Source organism: Falco peregrinus, chromosome 8 (genome assembly GCF_023634155.1).
Source record: "Falco peregrinus isolate bFalPer1 chromosome 8, bFalPer1.pri, whole genome shotgun sequence".
Lineage (NCBI taxonomy): Eukaryota > Metazoa > Chordata > Aves > Falconiformes > Falconidae > Falco > Falco peregrinus.
This window is the reverse complement of record NC_073728.1, coordinates 26,219,412-26,239,453: the sequence shown is the minus strand read 5'-3', so window position 1 is coordinate 26,239,453 and position 20,042 is coordinate 26,219,412. Positions and strand designations below refer to the sequence as shown.

The following is a 20,042-nucleotide window of genomic DNA, read 5'->3' as shown; positions in this document are numbered from 1 at the left end:
GTGAAATGGTGGCAGCCGAGCCGTGACAGGGTCAGAAGGATACTGCTCTTTTTGTGAATGAGTTACCAAAGAAAAAGGTGGTGTAGCTGCAAATGAGAAAGGTAGCTATGATGGGGGCAACTTGTAATAGAAAATTCAGAATGTGAACAAACCCTAAAGCCTTTTTGGTTCTAATAGCAGTGGAACCAGCAAGCTGGAAGGCATCTCTCAGAACAACTGCTTTTATAAGTTAAGCTCTAGATGACCTCCTGGAAGGGAAATATCTTGCTCTATCTCATGGCAAAAGAACTCTCCTGCAACACAGGCTACTGCTAGATAAGGCCACTTGCATATTTCAGTCTCTCACACATTTCTAGACTGATCACATTCCTCATATCAGCCTACTTGGACTTACCTGCCCAGGCACAGTTAGCTTGGTAGAACCTGGAAAGATTGAAGGACACAAGACTTCTCTGGATGTGGCAGTCTCTTGTGTGGTATTCGGATCATAGCCTACTCCCTGAAAGGTGATCAGAGCTGATTCACCCCCCAGGATGTGGATGGGAACATCAACCTGCCTTGGACAAGATAAGAGTTATAAGTCCAGAGTCATACTTGGAAGAGATGTGCAATAAGCCAGTATGCTTGCTAATGAACTGGTCTAAATATGTATGCCACATGCATGGATGAAGAGAAATCCAGTCTCTTTTGCTCTTTCAGGCCTTGACCTTCCCTGCTAACCAGGAAAGCTGGTTAAGTAGTTAATCAGCCAGTTACTGTATGAGATGGGCACGGACTCCCTCATGGAGGAAAAGCCGGAGTTTAAAATTTATTTATTTTTTTAACATGCATCCACCACAGAGTGGGGTAATGAGTAGAGCTCCAGCTCTACAGAGGTCTTTGGGAAGGCTGTTTCCAGAGATCTGCAGCAGCATACACTGCAGTGATGAAAGACACTGACTTCAGTCTCATTGGTGGGAGTTATTGGAGGCAAACAATGAATGACAAATCTGATCAGATACTGTTGATATCCCCAGTCACTGCTTGATCTTTGAAAAATGTATACTGGGATGACTCTGGTTGTGGAAGAATTCTGTTCTTTGGGAATAAGAAACTTATGAAATAATTTATCTGCTCCATTTCCTGACCAGACCAGCCATTCCTTTGCTCTCGCTACTCTTGGCTTCTTGGAGGAATGGAATTCAGCTGTAGCATGACAAGGACCAACCATCATTAAGAGGTTTAAAGAATTTTAGGCACGTAACAACAGAAAGAAACTGTTCCTGGCAGTCATGAGGAGGGTCTTACCAAGTATGTTCTAGCTTCCAGTGGTGAGAAGATCCACTCAGTGTGGCCTGTTGTGCCCGGGGGGATTTCTCCTCTAGGAGTTAGGCAGACAAACACAGGATGCTGAAAATTCTTCTCCTGGATTCTCACGTTGTCCAGCTGAACCTCAAACATCACAGGCGTGGAGCCACCATTGTAGAGTTCATAAATCTGAAGTGAGTCAGAGAGCAGTGCTTATTATACCATACACAAGTTAAACTAGTTAACACTTCCCCAGAGGACTCTGATAAGCATTAATAATTAATTAGTCCGCTTGTCTCCTAAGAATGAGGAAACCTCATAGTTTCAAGATTTATCACTGAGGCTCTGATAGGAGACTGCTGAAGGTTTATCACCACACTTGTACATTGATAACAACAGCGCCTCTCAAAGTGGTGCCCTGCAAATTCAGTCTAAGAGAAAATTAATACAAATTAGTTGAAGGGATCACTGTAAAGCGGATTACTTGAAATGCAAAAGCACTCATATTAAAGTGTTCTTAATTCAATTCAGACATTCATTTCCCAAATAAATTAGGCAGAGCAGAATCAAAGCTGCCTTTTTGCTGAATAAGTGTTTAAGGAAGTTTAATTAATTTACTAAAAAACTAATTAGGATTTATTTCCAGAATTCCTGGAGCAGCTAGACAAGTTTTCACTCAAAGTCAATGCAAGAGAGTAAGGGAACAGCCCAAAGAACACTTCATAAGCATTCTGGCTAGAGTGAAAGCCAAATCTTGTCAAACTGGAGGCAGCAAAAGGTACTTTCCCTGCTGCCATCCCAGAAGCCATTTCCAGGCTTTGCCTAGTACTAGTCTCAAAGTTCTGCTGTGATGCTTTCCAGTGGAGCCATTTCTTGGGAAATGCCTCAGACAATGCCTGTCCTTGAGACACAGTAACACTAGCTCCTTCCCTCCACTTCCTGCTGGGTTTGGTTCCGGGATACTCACCTGTATGGGTGGGTGGGAGGTCCCAATGGCAATGGGTGCGAAGCGGTGCTTAGTGGATGCAAAATGAATGTACCGCTGGTCCTGTTCCACCGTCACACCACTGAAGTTCAGCTACGGTAGAATGAAATACAGTCACTTTCTCGCAGGGCCTTGGTTCCATCCCTAAAAACTGCACAAAGACTTTGCAAACTGAAGGACTTTGCAAGCTGAGGGCAACACAGTTACAGATTTAAGTTGATAATACCAGGACAATGAGTCCTAAGAAAAAAACCAGGAGATGGGGAGCCTACTTAACTGTTGGCTCTTCTCTGAAAGGTTTGCATCTTGTTCCAGAGAGAAGGTACTTTTCTCTCTGCTATGTCACAACAACAGCCCCAGTGCTTCTCTTTGCAAGTATATGGTAGAAATTCTACATGAATGAATGTGTCTGGACTGTACATAGGACAGTGTAGCTGTGACAGCCAAATCCTTTGGAAAGTCAGGATTTTAGGTAAGTAATAGCCTTCTATTGGGAAGGACCACTCTGTCCTCCAGAGTGAGGACATCCTGCTCCGAGAATATGTCTAACAGTCCAAAAGCTGCAAAAAGATCCCAGCTGAATTTTAAGTGATCAAGTAATAATCAACAGTATCCTGTTAGCAAAGCAGCTGCCAGGCACTTCAAGCAAAGCGGAGAGATTTATAGAGCCATTTCATGGAAAGGAAGAGACAGAGGATTCTGCATTTTGAGAAATCTGCAATTAGGCTGGAGATGAGTCATGATACACAGTTTCCTGCAAGATCACCCCAAAGCACCCCTGAGCTGTCTCCTTTGAGGCAGAGGCTGCAAAGTGGTCACAGAGCTAGTAATGCCTCTGCATGGGCCAAAGGGAGCTAAGTTGCTGCAATTCACAATTAACTAAGCCTAAAGCATGGCTGTTCTTCAAGTGCATACGCAGAAGATGGAGAGGATGTTTGTGAAGGCAGGTGGTTGCCTTGGACAAACATCTGCAGGAGATACTGTATCCACTGCTTAACAAAGAGCAGAGAATGCCAGTTCCTCCAAAACAACCCGTACCGGTTCAGGTCTGTGGATAACTGGCTAGCTGAAAAGGGTCACATAGACATGGTCCAGCTGGCTGGACAAAAATGCACATCGCTCTCAGCTTATCTGAAGTAAAGCAAAATACACTGTCTTTGGCTGTCCTTGTTACACAGTAACAGGAAGATTTTGGTGGGAAAAGAATGTTGCAGGTGGGAACAGAAAACTACAGAAGAGAAACTAGGGGCGGGCTTGGTATTTAGGCAACTAACCAATAATGAGCTTAGCTTTTGTAATATGTATGAGCTAATTATAAGAAGGCATAAAAGGTGACTGTAAGAGACAATAAACGAAGTCTGCTGATCACTCATATTGAGTGACTGTGTCTTCCCTCCGTCGCAACACAGGTCCATAAAGTGAGGAGGGAGAGAGGACTAGAAATACAATGCTAACAAGGTCCCACACGGGATCTATCTTTTTAAAGCATTACATGAGCATTCAGCCTCTTGAGGGCCTCAATAAGTCAGATGAAGTGCAAATTGGAGGACAAAAACTGACACTTTCAAACTGCAAGAGAAAAAGGGACAGGAGCCTTCCTGAGCTTTGGGAGTGAAACACCCATTTATATTACTTGAGTCAAAATGCTGACTTGGATTCCACGAGACAACTGCTAAGGAAAAACTGTAATCAGTTTCCATAGACACAGGATGTGACATTTAGAGGACTATCAGTTAAAGGTAGAGAAATGGAGAAAACTGAAGACCTGTGGCAATCAGTTCTCCTTCCAGAGTACATGGACTTAGTCTCACAGCAATGACTTAGAGCATGAGAGGACAGGGATGCCAAATTCCCCAGGGAAGAGAGCTGCCTGGAGAACACATGCTGCAAGTGACATCATCTCACAATACCTAATTAACAGCTATGAAGTGCAACCACTTCCAGTTTATGATCCTGTGTGCTTGGGGATTCTCCATGGGATCCAGCCCTTCTCTCCAGTGAGTTCTGGGAACCAGCCTATCTCACCCTGCAACACCTGCAGCTGGCTGGGCTTTTCCTACTAGAACTGCTGAGGGCTGCAGATTCTGCTTGGCCAAACGATCCCAGAGCTCTGAGAAGGTGGTCACAGCTGCACTCTTACAGGCAGGCTGTGGTGATCAGTGGGAGGCCATTTCCTTACTGCACAAGGAATTGGGTAACACGAGTCCCACAGAAGTTTCATCCTGCAGCCAGAAGAAACTGCCAATGGGAAATCAGTTTGGATCCTTCAGAGCACCTATAAATCCAGTTACCGCAGAAGTGAACACTGGCCACTGAGTGGGGAAGGAGTAATGGAGAAGGAGCGGCTCCTGAAGATGAATCAGACAGGCTCTGTTGGGAAAGCAGGGGAGTGGGAGTTCAAAATCCATCCATATGGGTAGAACCATCACAGAGGTCAATTTGACACCCCCCCAAAAAAAAATCAGGCATTAGCTTGCAGCTGACTGACATCACCACCTAAAAGCCGGGAAATTTGGAATTTGGCAGAATGACCAAGCAATACCGCAGCCTGATGGTCTCTACCTCTCCTTATTGTTGTTTTCTCAGATTTCCAAAGCTTAACTTTGGGGGTGACATGACAGCATTTGCTTCCCTTAAGGTTAGCTATGTATTCTGCACATTCCAACAGATTCTCAGGTGAGGATCTGCTCAACCCTGGCATACGATCATGCTTAGGACAGTCTGCCACAGGGTCTGGCAGCTCTGTGCTCTTCATGCCATGACTGAAAGGAAAGAAGGCACACCGTGTTCAGCTCCTCAGCTGCCCTCTCTGCAGAAGGAGAAGCCTCTTCCACTCCTACTTTCTGATATTAGAAGTTCAGCACTGGCACAGTACATTCCTGCAAGTTGCGACTGCTGGATTGGCCTCTGCAGCTCCTATTGCCAGAGCTCCAATGCACCCAGGAATCTTTTATCATCTCCAGGGCCTCCCATGGTTTTTCAGCCCCTTCTGCAATAACAGTATGAGGTAGGGTAGTGGCCTCTGATAGCCGCCAAAGCCACTGGCTATGTGGCAAGGGAGGACATGTGCCCTATAGGCTTCTGGTGCTCCGAAATCTATTGCCTCACTGGCCAGCTGGTGAAATGCTCACAGCTGCTCTCAGGATTGTGCCAGGCAGGCAGAGCACAGGGAGCCTGTCCAAGGGCTTTGAGGGAAGGCACAGTTAAGCCACTGTTTGAACAGCTTGGTCAAAGGGTTGGATTTTCAGCTGACAACAGTCCTGAAAGAAAAGAAAAATAAAAGAGATGTGTGAACACAATGGTCTCATAGGAAACTTCAGAGACAGACAGGAAGGCTCAGCCGGGCATGAGCTGTGCCCGGCAGAGCACAAGGTGACTTTGACTCTAACTGACAGTTTGAGAGAGGGGGAGAGAGAGAATTTATTTCCAAGCCTGAGGAAATGCTCAGGGAAAACACACCACAGATCAGCTCTGGGATGCTTTAGCAAGCTGTGAAGCAGGAAGAATGAGTAGGAAGCTCCTCCATCATTGGCAGGAGAAATAAGCGGGTGGACAAAGGCATCAGGGCTGCAGTGGGAACAGCCAACCAGGAATGCAGGGAGTATCTTCTGGGCCCGAGGAAGCAGCTGCCTCCATACCTCCAGAGCTGGAGGACACTCTGCCACCCTGTGCTAGCATGTGTCTCTCCAGACTGCAGCCAGGTGGCACTTTCAGAGAAAAGCGTTCTGGAGGGTTTTGAAGAGCACAGAGCACCGATGAGATGGAGAGATTCAAGAAAGCTGCATATGAGAGAAGTAGGATGGGCTGCAGGTCTGAAGTCATGGATTACTGCACGGAAGAACTCATGGTGACACAGACAGAATGAGGGGAAGCAAGCACAGAAATCCTGGCCATGAGTTACGCTTGACTGTGGAAAGCATGCAGGGACTACAAAACCCAGGAGGGCTGTTTTGAACTTGGCTTGGAGGAGGAGGAAGGAATTCAGCACTACCACCACCAGTAAAATACAAAGGTTAATAATAAATAAATAAATAATCAAATAAAGAATTCTTTTCCGGGGGAAACAAGCAGATGCTACATCCGAGGGCCATTTTACCAGTGCACTGCCACATCACACTGTCTTGGAACCATGACTTTGTCAGGATGATGGTTTTATGTCTCTCCTTGGCCCTGTGTTACTGCCTGGCCAGTGCACACTCCAGGGGAAGGCCACAGCCCCTGCACACCATCCGGCTTCTGGGGAAAACACCTTTTAATTCAGTTCCTACCTGCTGCTGCAAAGAGAAGCAAAAGACACCTGCTATCTTACCAGAATCTCATGGCCATAGGAAACCTTCAGCAGGACAGGGAGGTGATCAGTGCCGATGAAATCATGTCTAGCAGTGAAAGAGGAGAGAGAGGAAAACATTAGAAACCAACCTTGTGCCCAGGGTGATAGAATCAGGGTCACACAGTACATTAGAGACAATTCACTTCCCAGCTAAAGAGTCACTGTTGCGTAAGGGCCACTGAAAGAAGGAGGGGGACAGTTGTGTTTGGGTGGGAACAAGTGATGCAATGTTGATTTTAGTCATATACCAATTTAGGGACCCAAGTTTCTAGGCCAATGCCATTTGAAATGCCAGTACGTCTCAGATCAGGTCTGCTGTGAAAGGGGAGGTGTTCAGTGCTCTTCATACCCTCCCACAGGCACAGAAGCAGCTCTAGCTGATGACAAAAAAAAAGAATATCACTGTACAATCAAAACGGCAGGAAGTGCGGCATCTTGTTCATCTCGTCAACTGCGAAGTCAAGGCAGCCCAGTGTCCTCAGCATGAAACATTAAATGCCTTTTGCACTATAGTGTTAAAGAACATTAATAATATTCCCCTGAGGAAGACAAGCTTTGCTGGGTCCAGAAACTGGACATGCTCAGTGACTTTTTACTTGCCCAATCTCTGCTGGGCAAGGGGCATGTTAAAGGAAAGGATCCAGCATGGAAACACAGGGGACTGATAAGCATGTGCTGTCCTGGCACGCAGCATGAGGCTCTGAAGCACAAGTAGTTGCCATCACCTGTGTGAAAGCTGGACAGATTCCTCCTGTCCTGGAAGAAGTTTCCCTGACTTTGGGGAAACACTGAAGAGCTGGTTATCCTGAATTCTCATCTGGTGCAGCTCATGGGAGCTAAACTCAGCATCCTCTGCCCAGCACTCCATGTCCATCTTCTGATCAGAAGGAAACAAGAAGGCCCTAGGGAACCAGTCAACTGGTCAGCAACAGGGACACACGACTTCCTCAAAGCCATGGTTAGCACATTCAGTCCAGCCAAGCCTAGCCCAGCTGGCAGACACATCATGTTTCATCAGGTCTGATCTGCAGAACTCTCTGCCATTCCTTGATTGCTTCCCCTCCCAGACCCACCAACAGATCTCAGTTACAACTCCACAACATAAGCTGCACCTAAAAAATCCACCCTATTGATTTGCAAATGTCTCACAGCTCCTGTGAGCACTTCCACACGCCCAGACAGACCCCAGAAAGAAGGCTGAGCTCCAGCGAGCACTGCTTACCACTCCACAGGCACCGCACCATTGTTTTCCAGCAGGAGCATCACAAGGGTAGGCTCTGAGCCTATTGGGGCAGCCCCAAAGTTGAAATCCAGCAGGAGAGGAGTGTACACTGGAGGGATCAAGCATGTGCTGGTCACAGGAGAGAAAGAGGAGATTAAATTGAGACATGAGGAAGAGTTGGCAGGGCATGACAGGGGAAAGGGTCATTCCACACCAGCTCTCTTCATTATAATTCTTCTCTGACCTTATGTTCTTGGCCCTTTTGGGAGAAAAGATACTGGAAATTAGGCAGGCCTTTTGATTTTCTCTCAAAAAAACTCTTTATATATGCTTAATGATGGTGAGTAGCATAAGATAGTCCTGCTTCGCTAAGGTCTCTTTTCAGCTCCCTAGTACAAGGAAGTCACTGACATACTGGAGCAGGTCCAGTGAAGGTCTACCAAGATGGTTGAGCGCTGGAGCACACTCCTTACAAAGACCGACTAAGAGACCTGGGTTTGCTCAGTCTTATGAAGCAAGGGCTCAAGGATGGTAACTGCACAAGCTGCAACACAAGATATTCCAATTAGACACTAGGGAAAAAGTTTTTTTCCCATGGAAGTGATCAAACACCAGAATCAGGTGCCCAGACAAACTATGGTTTCTTTGTCCTCAGAGATATTCAGCACTGAACTGAACAAGGCTCTGAGCAACCTGATCTAGTTGTCCCTGCTTTGAGCAAGGGGTTAGACCAGTGACTTTTAGAGGTCTATTACCATTAAATTATTCCATGTTTCTGTGGCTCCTTTCTAGGGAAGGTAAGCAGAGAAGCAGAGGTGAGCAACTGCCTGCAGCAGCTAGAATGGAATAACAGAGTGCCACACAGCGGTGCACTACGACACAAGCCAACAGCCACAGCATCTCTGTCTGGCTTGTTCAAAGGAACTGAGCCATGTCCTTATCTCACCTGTGCCTTGTGGGAACTCTGTAGGTGAGCTCACTGGGAGCTGGGTCTCGCTGCAAGTATTCATTCAGCGTGTCCAAGGAAAAAAGCTTCCAGAGGTGCAACTTGCTGATGCCACTGGCACTCCCTGCTGAACAGGCATCTGCGATGCGGAAAGTTGGGTAGACGCCTTTTGCTACAATGCAGCAGAGGGGCTGCTGCTCCTCTTTGGTGCTTGCCAGATCTGTAGGTTGCGAGAGAAAGAAACAACAGAAAGTAGTCAGGCACCATTAAGGGGCAGCTGCCTGGGACAGCAAAACAGAGAGAGGCCCTACTCAGACAAAAGAAAGAACGAACAGGACTTAAACATTGTCTTTTCATTGGCAGCTTCTGAAAACCTCTGAACTACTGACTTCTAGTTGTACTTTGACTTCCACATTTAGAGATCACCAAAAGACTATGAATGTAACCCTTTCCAACAGCGTATTTACACAGTTTAGTTCTGTGCTATGTGAAAAACCCTTTTTAAAATTTAACCCTACAGCCTAGTCATTTTATGAAGCGTCCCTCGTTTTCACATTGAAAAATCATAAATAGTTGTTTATATCTTGTCTTCTCCATGCCATTCATGTGACATTGTCATTCTCCACTTTCCAAGCTGGAAACTCCTTGTATAATTAGTCTTTCTTGTACAAATGCTGTTCCTCAACTCTGAACATCCCTGTTGCCCCCCTCCATGCCTTTTCTAGTTCAACTGCCTTCTTTCTCATACAGGGACCAATCCAGATCTGCAAAAAGGACCCTAGCTGCATAGGACTAGTCGCAGAAAGCTCTCAGAATCTGTTTCAGGACATGTTGTAAAAGGCCATGATCATGCAGAGGAGCAGGGAATCTTGTGACCACAGCAGCAGGAAACTTGGAGCTCTCCCTGTCTGTGTCCTATGGCTTAATCGTACCTAACTCCAAAAGGTGTAGCAAAAGGAGACAGCACATAGGATCTGGCTCTGGTGAATTGCTCACCTCTGGGATTTCTTCAGGCAGGACTCATACACTGGGAACTGTGCAGCTCAGCATGTTATGGCACAGTCAACTTGGTTGGGAGGGGATAATTTTCCCAAAATACCCATCTCTCACCTGTGGAGGTACAAATAACGTATTTGATTGACCAGGTGTAATGCAGCCGACGGGTCAGCCTGACTGTTATTCGGACAGAAGCTTTTGACCTTGCAGGGATTGTCCCTCTGGAGTGTTCCAGTGCCAGAGCTGTAGGAGAAAAGAGATAGTATGAGTTCTTGGCATCACTGATGTCACACTACAGGTGTTCAGCACACAGCTCCCTAAGCCTACCTGCACTCAAGCCACCGCCACCTCCCCCCATGCCTAATCATTAGGACCAGCTTCAGATGTTGAAGTTGGGATTCCCAGACTACAACTGTAGGCAGCTCACTGGGAGTACCCAGCTTGCCTTTGGCCAGACGAGAACAGGGAAATTCCTCAGAAGGTGTCCTCTAAAAAGGCAGCTAAAGATTGTACTCCACTATTCCTTCCAGGAAGCTCCTTTATTTAACTCACTTCTTTGCTAGGAAATCACATCTAATTTCAAGGTCCACACTAGCGTAACTTCAATTGTCAGGCTTTGGGTTATGCTTTTTACACCAAGATAGAAGAGTCACTTGTGGCAAATCCCTAAGCAAAGAAGCAGACATCTAAAGGCACTTAAGAGAATCAATGCAAGCTAGCCGGCAAGCAGCCCAGCCTCCAAGTTCATGCTAGACTGATTTTGCAGAAAAGAGGAGAAAGCCAAGGCCCCATCCCATGTTAATTCCCTTACAGTACCTAGTGGATCACTGTGGAGCTCTTTGGTGTCACAAGGCCCAGTGATCAGTTGTTCCACACTGAGGACGTACTTCAGAGAACAGATCCCATCATTTAGCAGTACAATGCTGCAGCTTTGCAGGTCACCAACCTGAACATTCCCAAGATCCAGGTGCTCTTTTTGTGCCTAGAATACAAACCCACCAGGCAAAGGTCACTGCTACACATCGAGCGTAGCAGCTGAGCATAGCCACCACTTCTCTGACCACATGCTGATCCCTTGGCATGCACAGTGCTGTGCAAGGGACTCCCTACTTTGTATAGGACCTGGCATGCCCTGGGAGATATTGGAACAGGGCTGCAAGGGGCTCAATCCCTCCTCCAAATGCTTCCTCCTACTGTTATTTAGGCTGCTTGATGGGTAGGATGTAGCATATTCAGGTCTGTGAGGACATTAGATGGCCAGCTGCACTTGGGACAAGACTGAGATATGTCTGCTGATCCCTCCATGACTGCATTAAGAGTCCTCCTCTCCTCTGACTAGTTGTTATAGTGACTAAATACCTCCAAGACATTACCACCCATCTGTCCAATGTGATTGACACGAGGCAATGACTTAAAAAGTACTATTTTATTTAGCTCTGGTTCCTTAAGAAACCTGCCTGAAAATGAAGGTGGCCGCACAGACCTGCAGATAGTAGGAGGAAAGCCAGGTGAGTTTGTGCTGGCTACACCACTTTAACAGTTAGGTGCACTACACTTAAAAATCAGACTGAAAGCTGAACAAATGGAGGAAGAAAGCAGACAGAATGAGAGGAGAGAGCTGGGAGTCCCAAGGAGCCAAATGCCTTGCTCAGTTTGTCTGGAACAGGGGATTTCAGAGTGATCCCAGAGGATTTGGGCAGGTCACATTTGAACTGGAAGGACATCTACATCACGCTGGTGCTATTAGGCTGCCAGAATCGGTTCTGTTATCTCCACTGAAAGCAACATCTGGGAATTTTGCTGTAAATCCTTATTGGTTGCCTCCAGTACAGATTGTGCAGAAAGTGGAAGCCCAAGACCCTCATCGCACCCTAGTACTCCTACTACTACCCAGTGAGCCCCAGTTCCTTACCCTGATGGTGCCCAGCACCCCCTCTCCAACAATCCGTAAGGCATAATGGACATTTTTGGGAGACACTGGGTCTGGGCTCTGCCTCCTCACAAACACCATAGCTCGCAGCAGATACTTGGTCTCCTTGTCAGGAGTAAAAGTCCATGCCTGAGCCTGAAATCACAAGAGGGAAGAAAAGTGCTCACAGGCGCTCCAGACCAGAGGCAAACCTATACACCGCAACAGCTGCGTTCAATGCACAGCCTCTTTTTCCATTACAGCTAACCTAGTCCTCTACAGACAACTCTGAAGATGCTCTCGCTTCAATCCTCCACCATCCCCGCTTGTGTCAAAGGTTCAAATTGGGAACACACATTCAGATATTCAAAGCCAGGCTGCGGAGATGTGCTAGTCCTCACCACTCTCAAAAAACACTCAGGGAATACAGTAGAAGTTTAGAACCTGAATTTACAAGTGGGAGAACAACATCATAAACCCTTTCATGCTTTCATTTGTCCTCTGTCTTTTAACATCTCCTGGTGCACAACAAAGTTGCTGCTATGTTAGTAGCCAATCCCATCCAGGGTATCATTATCTAGTGCCTGTTTAAGACCCATTTGGCCCTGTGGTCAAGCAGGATGTCATCATGTTTGGGCAAATCCACACTGTAGGATCGCAGATGCTGGCTAACAAGCCAAGCTAAGACACTGACTGGTATTCTCCAACTTTGACACTAACAACAAAATGATTGGCAGCCCTCACATTTCTGCTCTAAACACTCCACAGCTGTATTGTAGAGAGGAAAATACAACTTTGGGAGAACCTGAACTTACCATGGCTTCACAGGGCTGGAGGATCCCTGCAGTGGGGCTGACAGACAGGATCTTGCTGTCAGACTGACGGATCTTCCATGTGAAAACCATAGGTAGCCTTGTGCCGTTTTTTATGGTATACATTCGTGTAGAGGAGGTTCCTATATAGACAGGCTTGAAGTATAGATTTCCATCACCTTCTAAGAGCAAAAGAAGGGACTCCCCACAACTCTGGAGAGCAATCTCCTGTGGAATTAAGGGAAAAGTAACAGACATTAGCTGCAAGTCTCAGCTGCCTCTAGAGGGATCTTGCCAAGACGTTTCTCCTTCCAAGGGAGAAGCAAGAACAAACTGTGTCTGAAGGAGGAGGGGAAGGACTTAAGGTTGTGCTGTCAAGGAGGGCTCTGAGCACAGTATAGCGCGTTCCATGAGATGGAAACCCAAGGATAAAAAGGGGTACAGGAAGTCTGGTACCACAAACACCTTCTACCTGAAGTGTTGACCCTGCCTTAAATGTTAAAAATATTCTTTCATTCCTACTTCCAAATGGAAAAATCCAGACTAACCATTAGGAGATACAACAAGGATCACAGCACAAGTCACTGTGAAAAGAAAAGACTACAAGGGAACAAATTTTTGCTCACCACCTGCTACTTCCCTCTCCCTACCTTGGTGTATCCAGGATAAGAGTTCAGCTGCAAGGGCAGGACATGCTGCTGCAAGACTGTGTTAACTGGGTGAGTGGAGAGAAAGAAAATTTGGTGGCCTCCTGGAACTACGCATCCTGAGCAGGGCTTGACCAAAACAGAGGGACAGGCAGCTTGGTTCACACTGAAGGTTACCAAAGAGGTGCCCGTGTTCAAGAGCAGCATACTGCAGTAGGTATCAGTGTTAGGAGCCACAGGAGGAAATCTCTGGTGGAGACAAGGAAGAAGGGTTGTTTGCATTGGATTTGGAAAACCAGCTTAAAGAAAAAGCTTGCCCTATGTTGAATTCCAGGTTCCTACAACCATTACCCTGAGTCTATGGAGAACTTTGTAACTGCTTCTTTTCAAGGAAAGAAAGAAAATCACTCAAGGGTATACAAGTCACGATCTTTTCCCTTCCCACAGTGTCCTTCATCATTCATAGGCTCATGGGACCAGTGAAGATCCTTTCTATTACACAATGCTTTACGTTCAGCCAATAAGAAAGCTGCTTGCTGGGGCCTGCAGTCTCTCTCTGCATGGATAGCGACCTCCAGGATTAAGAATTCCAGCAGGCTGGAATTTGCTCCAGCTCATGCATACCAAATACAGCCTGTGTGTCTTGGACTAGTTGGGGAGATTTTCTAAGAGGTTCTCAAGACTATCCTTACTTCCCAGGGTCAGAGCTCACTTTACCTCACAGGAACAATACTTTCTCATGCTACGGAAACAGCAGGAAGAGTTAGGAAAACTTCCACTCTGCCTCACATCCACTTTTCTTCCAAAAGTGTGGATTCTGTGTGCTATTCTCCATTTGCCTAAGTGTATGCAGAGTGTTTGAGGCTCCCAGGAGGGGACTAAGCACCCTTGTCAGTACTTATGTCCACTTAAACAGAAAGGAAGGAGATCCCAACAGTTTCCCTTTCAGAGCTAACAAGATGCTTGGTGCAACCTGACACACTGGAGGCTGGGAAGCTAATACAGGAGAAGAAAGAGCATCCTACTTCTGTACCAAAGCAGAGACTTCTGTACCACCACCAAAAACCACCTAAGCCACATCTCAGCATGGTGCAATGGGAGACAAAGTAAAGACTTCAGATGTAAACACTGAGTGCTTCCACAAAGATTCAAATGTTTATCAGTTACACACCTTGGGGACATCCAGGATGTAATGTGGGATAAAGTGCTCCCGTTCTGCTTCATATGTATGTGCTCTCAGCCTGACAGTCAGGCACCAGGAGGGACAGATAGTGGCATCCTCCTCAATGTTGCTGTAGTGTCTCAGCACCTGCAGGCACACAAGGGACAGGACAGAGAGCATGCAGTAAGAAAGTGGGGCATGGTGACTTCAAGTGCCTGTACCATAACAAGCAGCACTTTGTTTCAATGACATCCCTGGGGCTGAGGCATTTACTTTCTCGGGAAGAAGGGCTGACCAGTGATGGATAAGGAACACGAGTGCTGCTTTTCCAAATAGCTACATTTCAGACCCAAAAGATACTGAGTGACTTTCAAGCAGAAGGACCTAGCCAAACTGTTCTGCAAAAGTACAAGAGTTGCCTTAGCGAAGGAGGGTCTATAGACACTCTAGTGCAGTTTGAGATACTTGCAGATGCTGAAGTGGCACTTAACAGTAAGTCACTGAAAATAATCACCTATTCTTTACCTGAGCCTAAGAAACTCCTGACTCTATGGTTACTCCCAGATATCCTCCACACTGGCTTAAAGGGGAAAAAAATGCAAGAAGAATAATCAACAATGTAATGAAGATCTCTCTCACCTACCAGAATGTTTCTGGGTGCTAAAACTCCTGCAATTGCAGCCTTGTGTGACATAAATCCCACGTCACATGGGAGGAGAAGTTGCAGTCATATACAGTGCCCTCAGCAGCTTTACTTGTAGACGACCAGACACGAAAAACAAGTTATTGCCCATCACCCAGGCCACAACAACCCCGCTTGTGCAGGCTCCCATCTTCACTAATATCGCAGTACTTAATAATAACTCCTCCTTCACTAAGGTGTACATTACTTCACATTCACTGGGGGTAAGAACAAGTGTAACTGCCTTTATGCATGAGCTGTGGCTTGCTTTGCTGATTTATCTTTGCCAGGACGCAGATGAAGGAGAAATTTTGAACCACCAGTGTATCAAAGCAGTGGCCCAAGGAGTTAATAAAGGTGCCAGTTAGCCAAATTCAAACAAAAAGGTTCCATTTTAATTTTAACTTCCTCAGACGCCTTTAGCTTGCAAAAAGTTGCTTGCTAGGCCCTCTCTGGAAACTGGGCTTCATAATTCCTACTAACCTTGTAGAAAGCAAAACCTTCCAGCTCTGCTGCATAGAGACTGTTGAGCTGAGTGGGCTGGAAAAGGACCCAGAAGACTGATGACTTCAAAGGCGGGATGTCACAGATTTCAGGGCTCACTTGGAAGGCACTGCCATGGCTTGGAGTCCAGGCAACTGTGATATTTCCTTTGGTGTGGTTGGTCACACGGAGAGGAAGTGGTTCTGCCTTGTGAAGTGGCACACAGCAACCAAAATCATACTCCCTGGGGCTGACACTAACGTGAGGGGGAAACAAGGCCTGGTCACTGCTTACACCATCGTAGAAATATTCAGTCATGGAGTTGGCTTCAAAATATTCCTTGGGAGGCTTGTCCTGAGGGATCTATGGGATGGAAACATCTCAGTATGAGCAGGGGAAGTGTGCCTGTGGGAGACACCAGGCACTACAGTCCTGATTGCCTTCATGAGCAAGAGGGTGCACAAGGTGCACTTCAGTAACAGTTCCCAGGACAGTTCAAAGTCTAGGCTTCAAGGAAGCTCCTGTTTGTAAGCCAGTCCTGAATCTGAAACTACACAAAGCAAAAGACGACCCCATGCTTGACAGAAAGTAGCTTAGTGGCTGAGCTTGGGTAAGACTCAACTGACAAAGATAATATTGGCGTGTGGTGGGAACATTAACAGAAGAGATACTAAAGAGATCAGTCTGGCACCTGCAAGTCCCAGATCTATCTGGCCTGTGTAAGAGAGGCCCAACATCTACAGAGAACAACACGGGAGTATCTTAGATGAAAGGGAGGGCATCTCATACCTCAGGGGGCAGCATGAGGGCCCCCTTTTCATCCATCTGCAGCTTCCCATCCCTCAGCATCACACTCAGGATATCAGGGGGGTAGAAGGTCAGTCCCCTCACCATGTTGGTTCGGTACCAGGAGAGGTGTCTTGCCTGAAGGATGGCTGGCTTAGCTGTGTCTGAATGGCAGGTACCAAAAAAGTCCACATACACGGGTTCCTGGGAAAACACCAGAAGGAGTAATAAGAAATAATCTTTCCTTCTGTGATTGCTTTGAGAGTTACAACATCCTAGTATCTCACTTCCAAAACCATGTCTGGGAAAGGTTTAGCATCTGCAGTTCTAGACTGCCATTTAGTTTATGTCTTGCTGTGGCCCAAGAATGTTCTTGAAACTGGAATAAAAATTGAAGGCACTCAGTGCACAGCTGTGCAGCTAAATTTAACTTAGAGACCTAAATGGAAAGAAGCCACTGAGGATGCACCCCACCCTACCCACAGGCATTACTGACTGTTGACATCAGCCCTCTACTGCTCATAGGAACCTGCACCATGGGGATTCTGCTCCACAGGAGCCTGGGTCCTGCACTTGGATTGCAACCCCATGCAATGCTACAAGCTTGGGGAAGAGTGTTTGGACAGCTGCCTGGCAAAAAAGGACCTGGGGGTGTTGGTCGACAGCTGTCTGAATATGAGCCAGCAGTGGGCGCAGGTGGCCCAGGAGGCCAACAGCATCCTGACTTGTTTCAGAAACATGTGGCCAGCAGGACAAGGGAAGTGATTGTCTCCTGTACCTGGCACCAGTGAGGCCACAGCTCAAATATTGTGTTGGGGTTTGAGCCCCTTGCTACAGGAAAAACAGTGAAGTGAAGCTGGTGAAGGATCTAGAGAGCAAGTCTTACAAGGAGCGGCTGAGAGAACTGGAGTTGTTTAGCCTGAAGTGGGAGAAGGCTCAGGAGGGACCTTATTGCTCTCTACAGCTACCTGAAAGGAGGTTGTAGCAAGGTGGGTGTCAGTTTCTTCTCTCAAGTAATAATCAACAGGATGAGAGATATTAGTTATTGGATATTAGGAAAAATTCCTTCATTGAAAGGGTGGTCAAGCGTTAGAACAGGCTGCCCAGGGAAGGGGTTGAGTCACCATCCCTGGAAGTATTGAAAAGATGTGTAGTTGTGGCACTTCGGGAAATGGTTTAGTGGTGGACTTGGCAGTGCTAAGTTAATGGTTGGACTCAATGATCTCAAAGGTTCTTTCCAATGTAAATGATTCTATGATAGGTAACAACGGCAATGCAGTGGGAAGAGATTTCCAAGGGCTACTAAGAGAGAGGCCAGCCCTGGTGGGTTACACTGGAAGATCCCTCTGACCTATTACAGTGATAAACCCACCCTTTGCCTTTCATACCTGATGGTGGACAAGGCACACCACTCTGCGGTGATAGCTGATGGGGTGAGTAGGTCGAAAGGTCACCTTCAGTGCTAGTGTTGTTGTGCCCTCCAAGACTCCACAGGGGCGATCCAAGGAGAAGACACTCCCTCTGCCATCAATATCAAACTGGTAATAGGCTGGGACATTTGAGGTGTTGCTGATTTTCAACATCTGCACCAAACTTTGCCCAAGATTGATCCAGTCGAAGTCCACAGAATGTTGATGCAGGGACACCAAAGGACCTAGCACAACAACATGCAAAACAAGATCCTGGACCTGTCATAGCTGTTTCTGTCGACACATCATAAGCCACTGCTGCACTTAACTGATCTTCCCAAACTGGAATCACCTCATCAGCAAGCCCACCAGTCCTAGCAAACTGCTGGACAGTCACTTCCAACAGTCTCACATCTGCCTCAAGCAAGTATAAGCCTTGAACGGTGCACCAGGGACAGCCTGGGTCCCCACAGAAGGTAAGTCTATGACTGATGACTGTGGCAACCCCTAGTCCTTCCTCAAGCACTAGCCCTTCCCCTGCAGTGATAAGAAGAAGATGGGGAGAAACTGGGAAGGCTTTCACTCTGGTACCTTTACATGAGCCAACCACCTTCAGCACAGTCTGCAGGAGGCATCCAGCAGATAGGATAGTGAAATAGTCAGTATTGTGCTCTCCTGCTGTCTGAGGCTGAAATCGTATGCACAAGACCAGCTTCCCTCTGGCAGGGACAACACCATGGGACACATCACAGGAGAAAACATGATCTTGAAGCAGAGGATCTTTTGCTCTTTCTATCCTAAATGGTGCATCAACCTGCAAGCAGAAAAGGAATAGGTTAACAAGGAGCCAACAGGAGCCAGGATGGCTCTGAATGCAGGACACTAATTGGTGAAGAACTGCAGTTTTCAGCTGAGTTGACCACCACCACAAACACCAAGACTACTGCAGCCCAGCACAGAAATGCTGTGCAACCTTCTGCAGCCCTGTCCTGCTGGAGCGCTGCTGGCAGCAAGTTCCCACAATATGCTCAGAAGCATATTGGCTGCAGCAAAATGTCCTGGTGACCTCTGGGGTTGGAATGCCCCTCCTGGTAGCAGGGAGGATGGCTCAAGGTGTCCCAAAGGGCCAACATAGCCTAAGTGACTGCTGTGACCAGGGGGACAGGCAGGCAGATAACTTATTTCCCTCCATCCACAGTTCCACCTTGTCTGGGGATCTTTTTCAAAAAACAAGACTGGCGCCCCAAAGCCTCCCTCAAGTCCCTAAAAAAAGGTCCTGATCCTTGCCGGGGGATGCCGAGCACCATTGCAGTGTGAGTAACAGTACAATAAATTAGTAGGTCTTTGCCACTCCCAAGTTGCAGAGCCTGTGGAGGAGTCAGCACTGCTGTCACCCATGTCAGCAGCCTCTGAATACATTCATCTTTTAACAGGCTGGGAGGGGCTGAGCTGGCACAGAGAACAAGGTGCTCAAATGCAGCCTGCCTGACACTGAGAGAAGTCACCAGGCTGAAGTCCACTGAGGAAAGCAGAAGATCCATCAGCTGCCTGGGACACACTCATGCCAAGTTGAGATTGCCACAGCTGCCCCACAGAACTGATGGGCTTGTACAGGGTGAGCAGAAGAGCTGCAGGATATGAAGGACAACACTGGCTTCCTGATCTGGACCAAGCACAGTAGGAAGCAGGAGGGAACTTCCACCCTGTGCTGCAAATGGATGAGTTGCTAGCACTGTAGCTGGAAGGCAAGGGTCAATGGCCTGGTTGGTAGGAGAAGGCTCATCACATTCCCTGTTTTATTCACATTCCCTCTTGGCTTATTTTCACAGCATCAAGGGAGATACTCATGACCACATATGCCAGGGAAACATGCCAGCATGCCAGCTTCTCACAAGTACTCTCCCTCTCCACATACCACAGACATGTTGAAGATTTCTACACACTTCTCCACAGTTGTCCCCACTGGCACTGATCCAAAGCACAGCACATCTTGAAACTTTCCAGGCTGCACACCTTCATATTCTTCCCCTGTCACACTCACCCGCAGGTAGGGGTATTTGGCTGTTAAAGGGAATAATATACTGGGTCAAGAAAGAGAGGTGGAATGTCCATCCTTGGTATATTCAACACACAATGGGACAAGCCTCTAAAGAACCTCAGCTGGCCCTGCTTTGAACCATATAAGCTCCCCTCCAGCCCTAATTTACTAAATTCAGAGTCACATCTTCTGTCAGTGGCCATACAACAAGGCACTTCAGGCAAGGACTTGCTAATGAAACCCTTGCTTATTCTAGCTTGCATCCAGAAAGCTTTAGAAATTTCCTTCTGGCTCTCTGTCTAGCACGGACAGACAGGAGAGACTGAGTGCAGACAATATCAGGAGTTT

The 20,042-nt window shown here is 47.0% G+C and overlaps 1 protein-coding gene across 2 annotated transcripts in view; it reads right to left on the bottom strand.

Moving 5' to 3' along the window:
- Window positions 1–20,042, bottom strand: part of CFAP65 (cilia and flagella associated protein 65) — a 33,640-nt gene that overhangs the window by 8,219 nt on the left and 5,379 nt on the right. For both annotated transcript variants that reach the window (XR_008748426.1, XM_027782342.2), the window contains exons 6-23: window positions 19,572–19,717; window positions 18,248–18,470; window positions 17,636–17,901; window positions 16,251–16,451; window positions 15,462–15,824; window positions 14,306–14,443; window positions 13,138–13,383; window positions 12,491–12,715; window positions 11,679–11,831; window positions 10,583–10,748; window positions 9,881–10,009; window positions 8,771–8,990; window positions 7,825–7,953; window positions 7,328–7,504; window positions 6,582–6,648; window positions 2,255–2,365; window positions 1,288–1,476; window positions 395–553 (exon numbers count right to left, since the gene is read on the bottom strand). Coding sequence is in view for 1 of the 2 variants with exons in the window: in XM_027782342.2 (XP_027638143.2) it covers window positions 395–553; window positions 1,288–1,476; window positions 2,255–2,365; window positions 6,582–6,648; window positions 7,328–7,504; window positions 7,825–7,953; window positions 8,771–8,990; window positions 9,881–10,009; window positions 10,583–10,748; window positions 11,679–11,831; window positions 12,491–12,715; window positions 13,138–13,383; window positions 14,306–14,443; window positions 15,462–15,824; window positions 16,251–16,451; window positions 17,636–17,901; window positions 18,248–18,470; window positions 19,572–19,717 (3,308 nt within the window). In the remaining variant the exon portion in view is untranslated. The remainder of the gene's footprint in view (window positions 1–394; window positions 554–1,287; window positions 1,477–2,254; window positions 2,366–6,581; window positions 6,649–7,327; window positions 7,505–7,824; window positions 7,954–8,770; window positions 8,991–9,880; window positions 10,010–10,582; window positions 10,749–11,678; window positions 11,832–12,490; window positions 12,716–13,137; window positions 13,384–14,305; window positions 14,444–15,461; window positions 15,825–16,250; window positions 16,452–17,635; window positions 17,902–18,247; window positions 18,471–19,571; window positions 19,718–20,042) is intronic.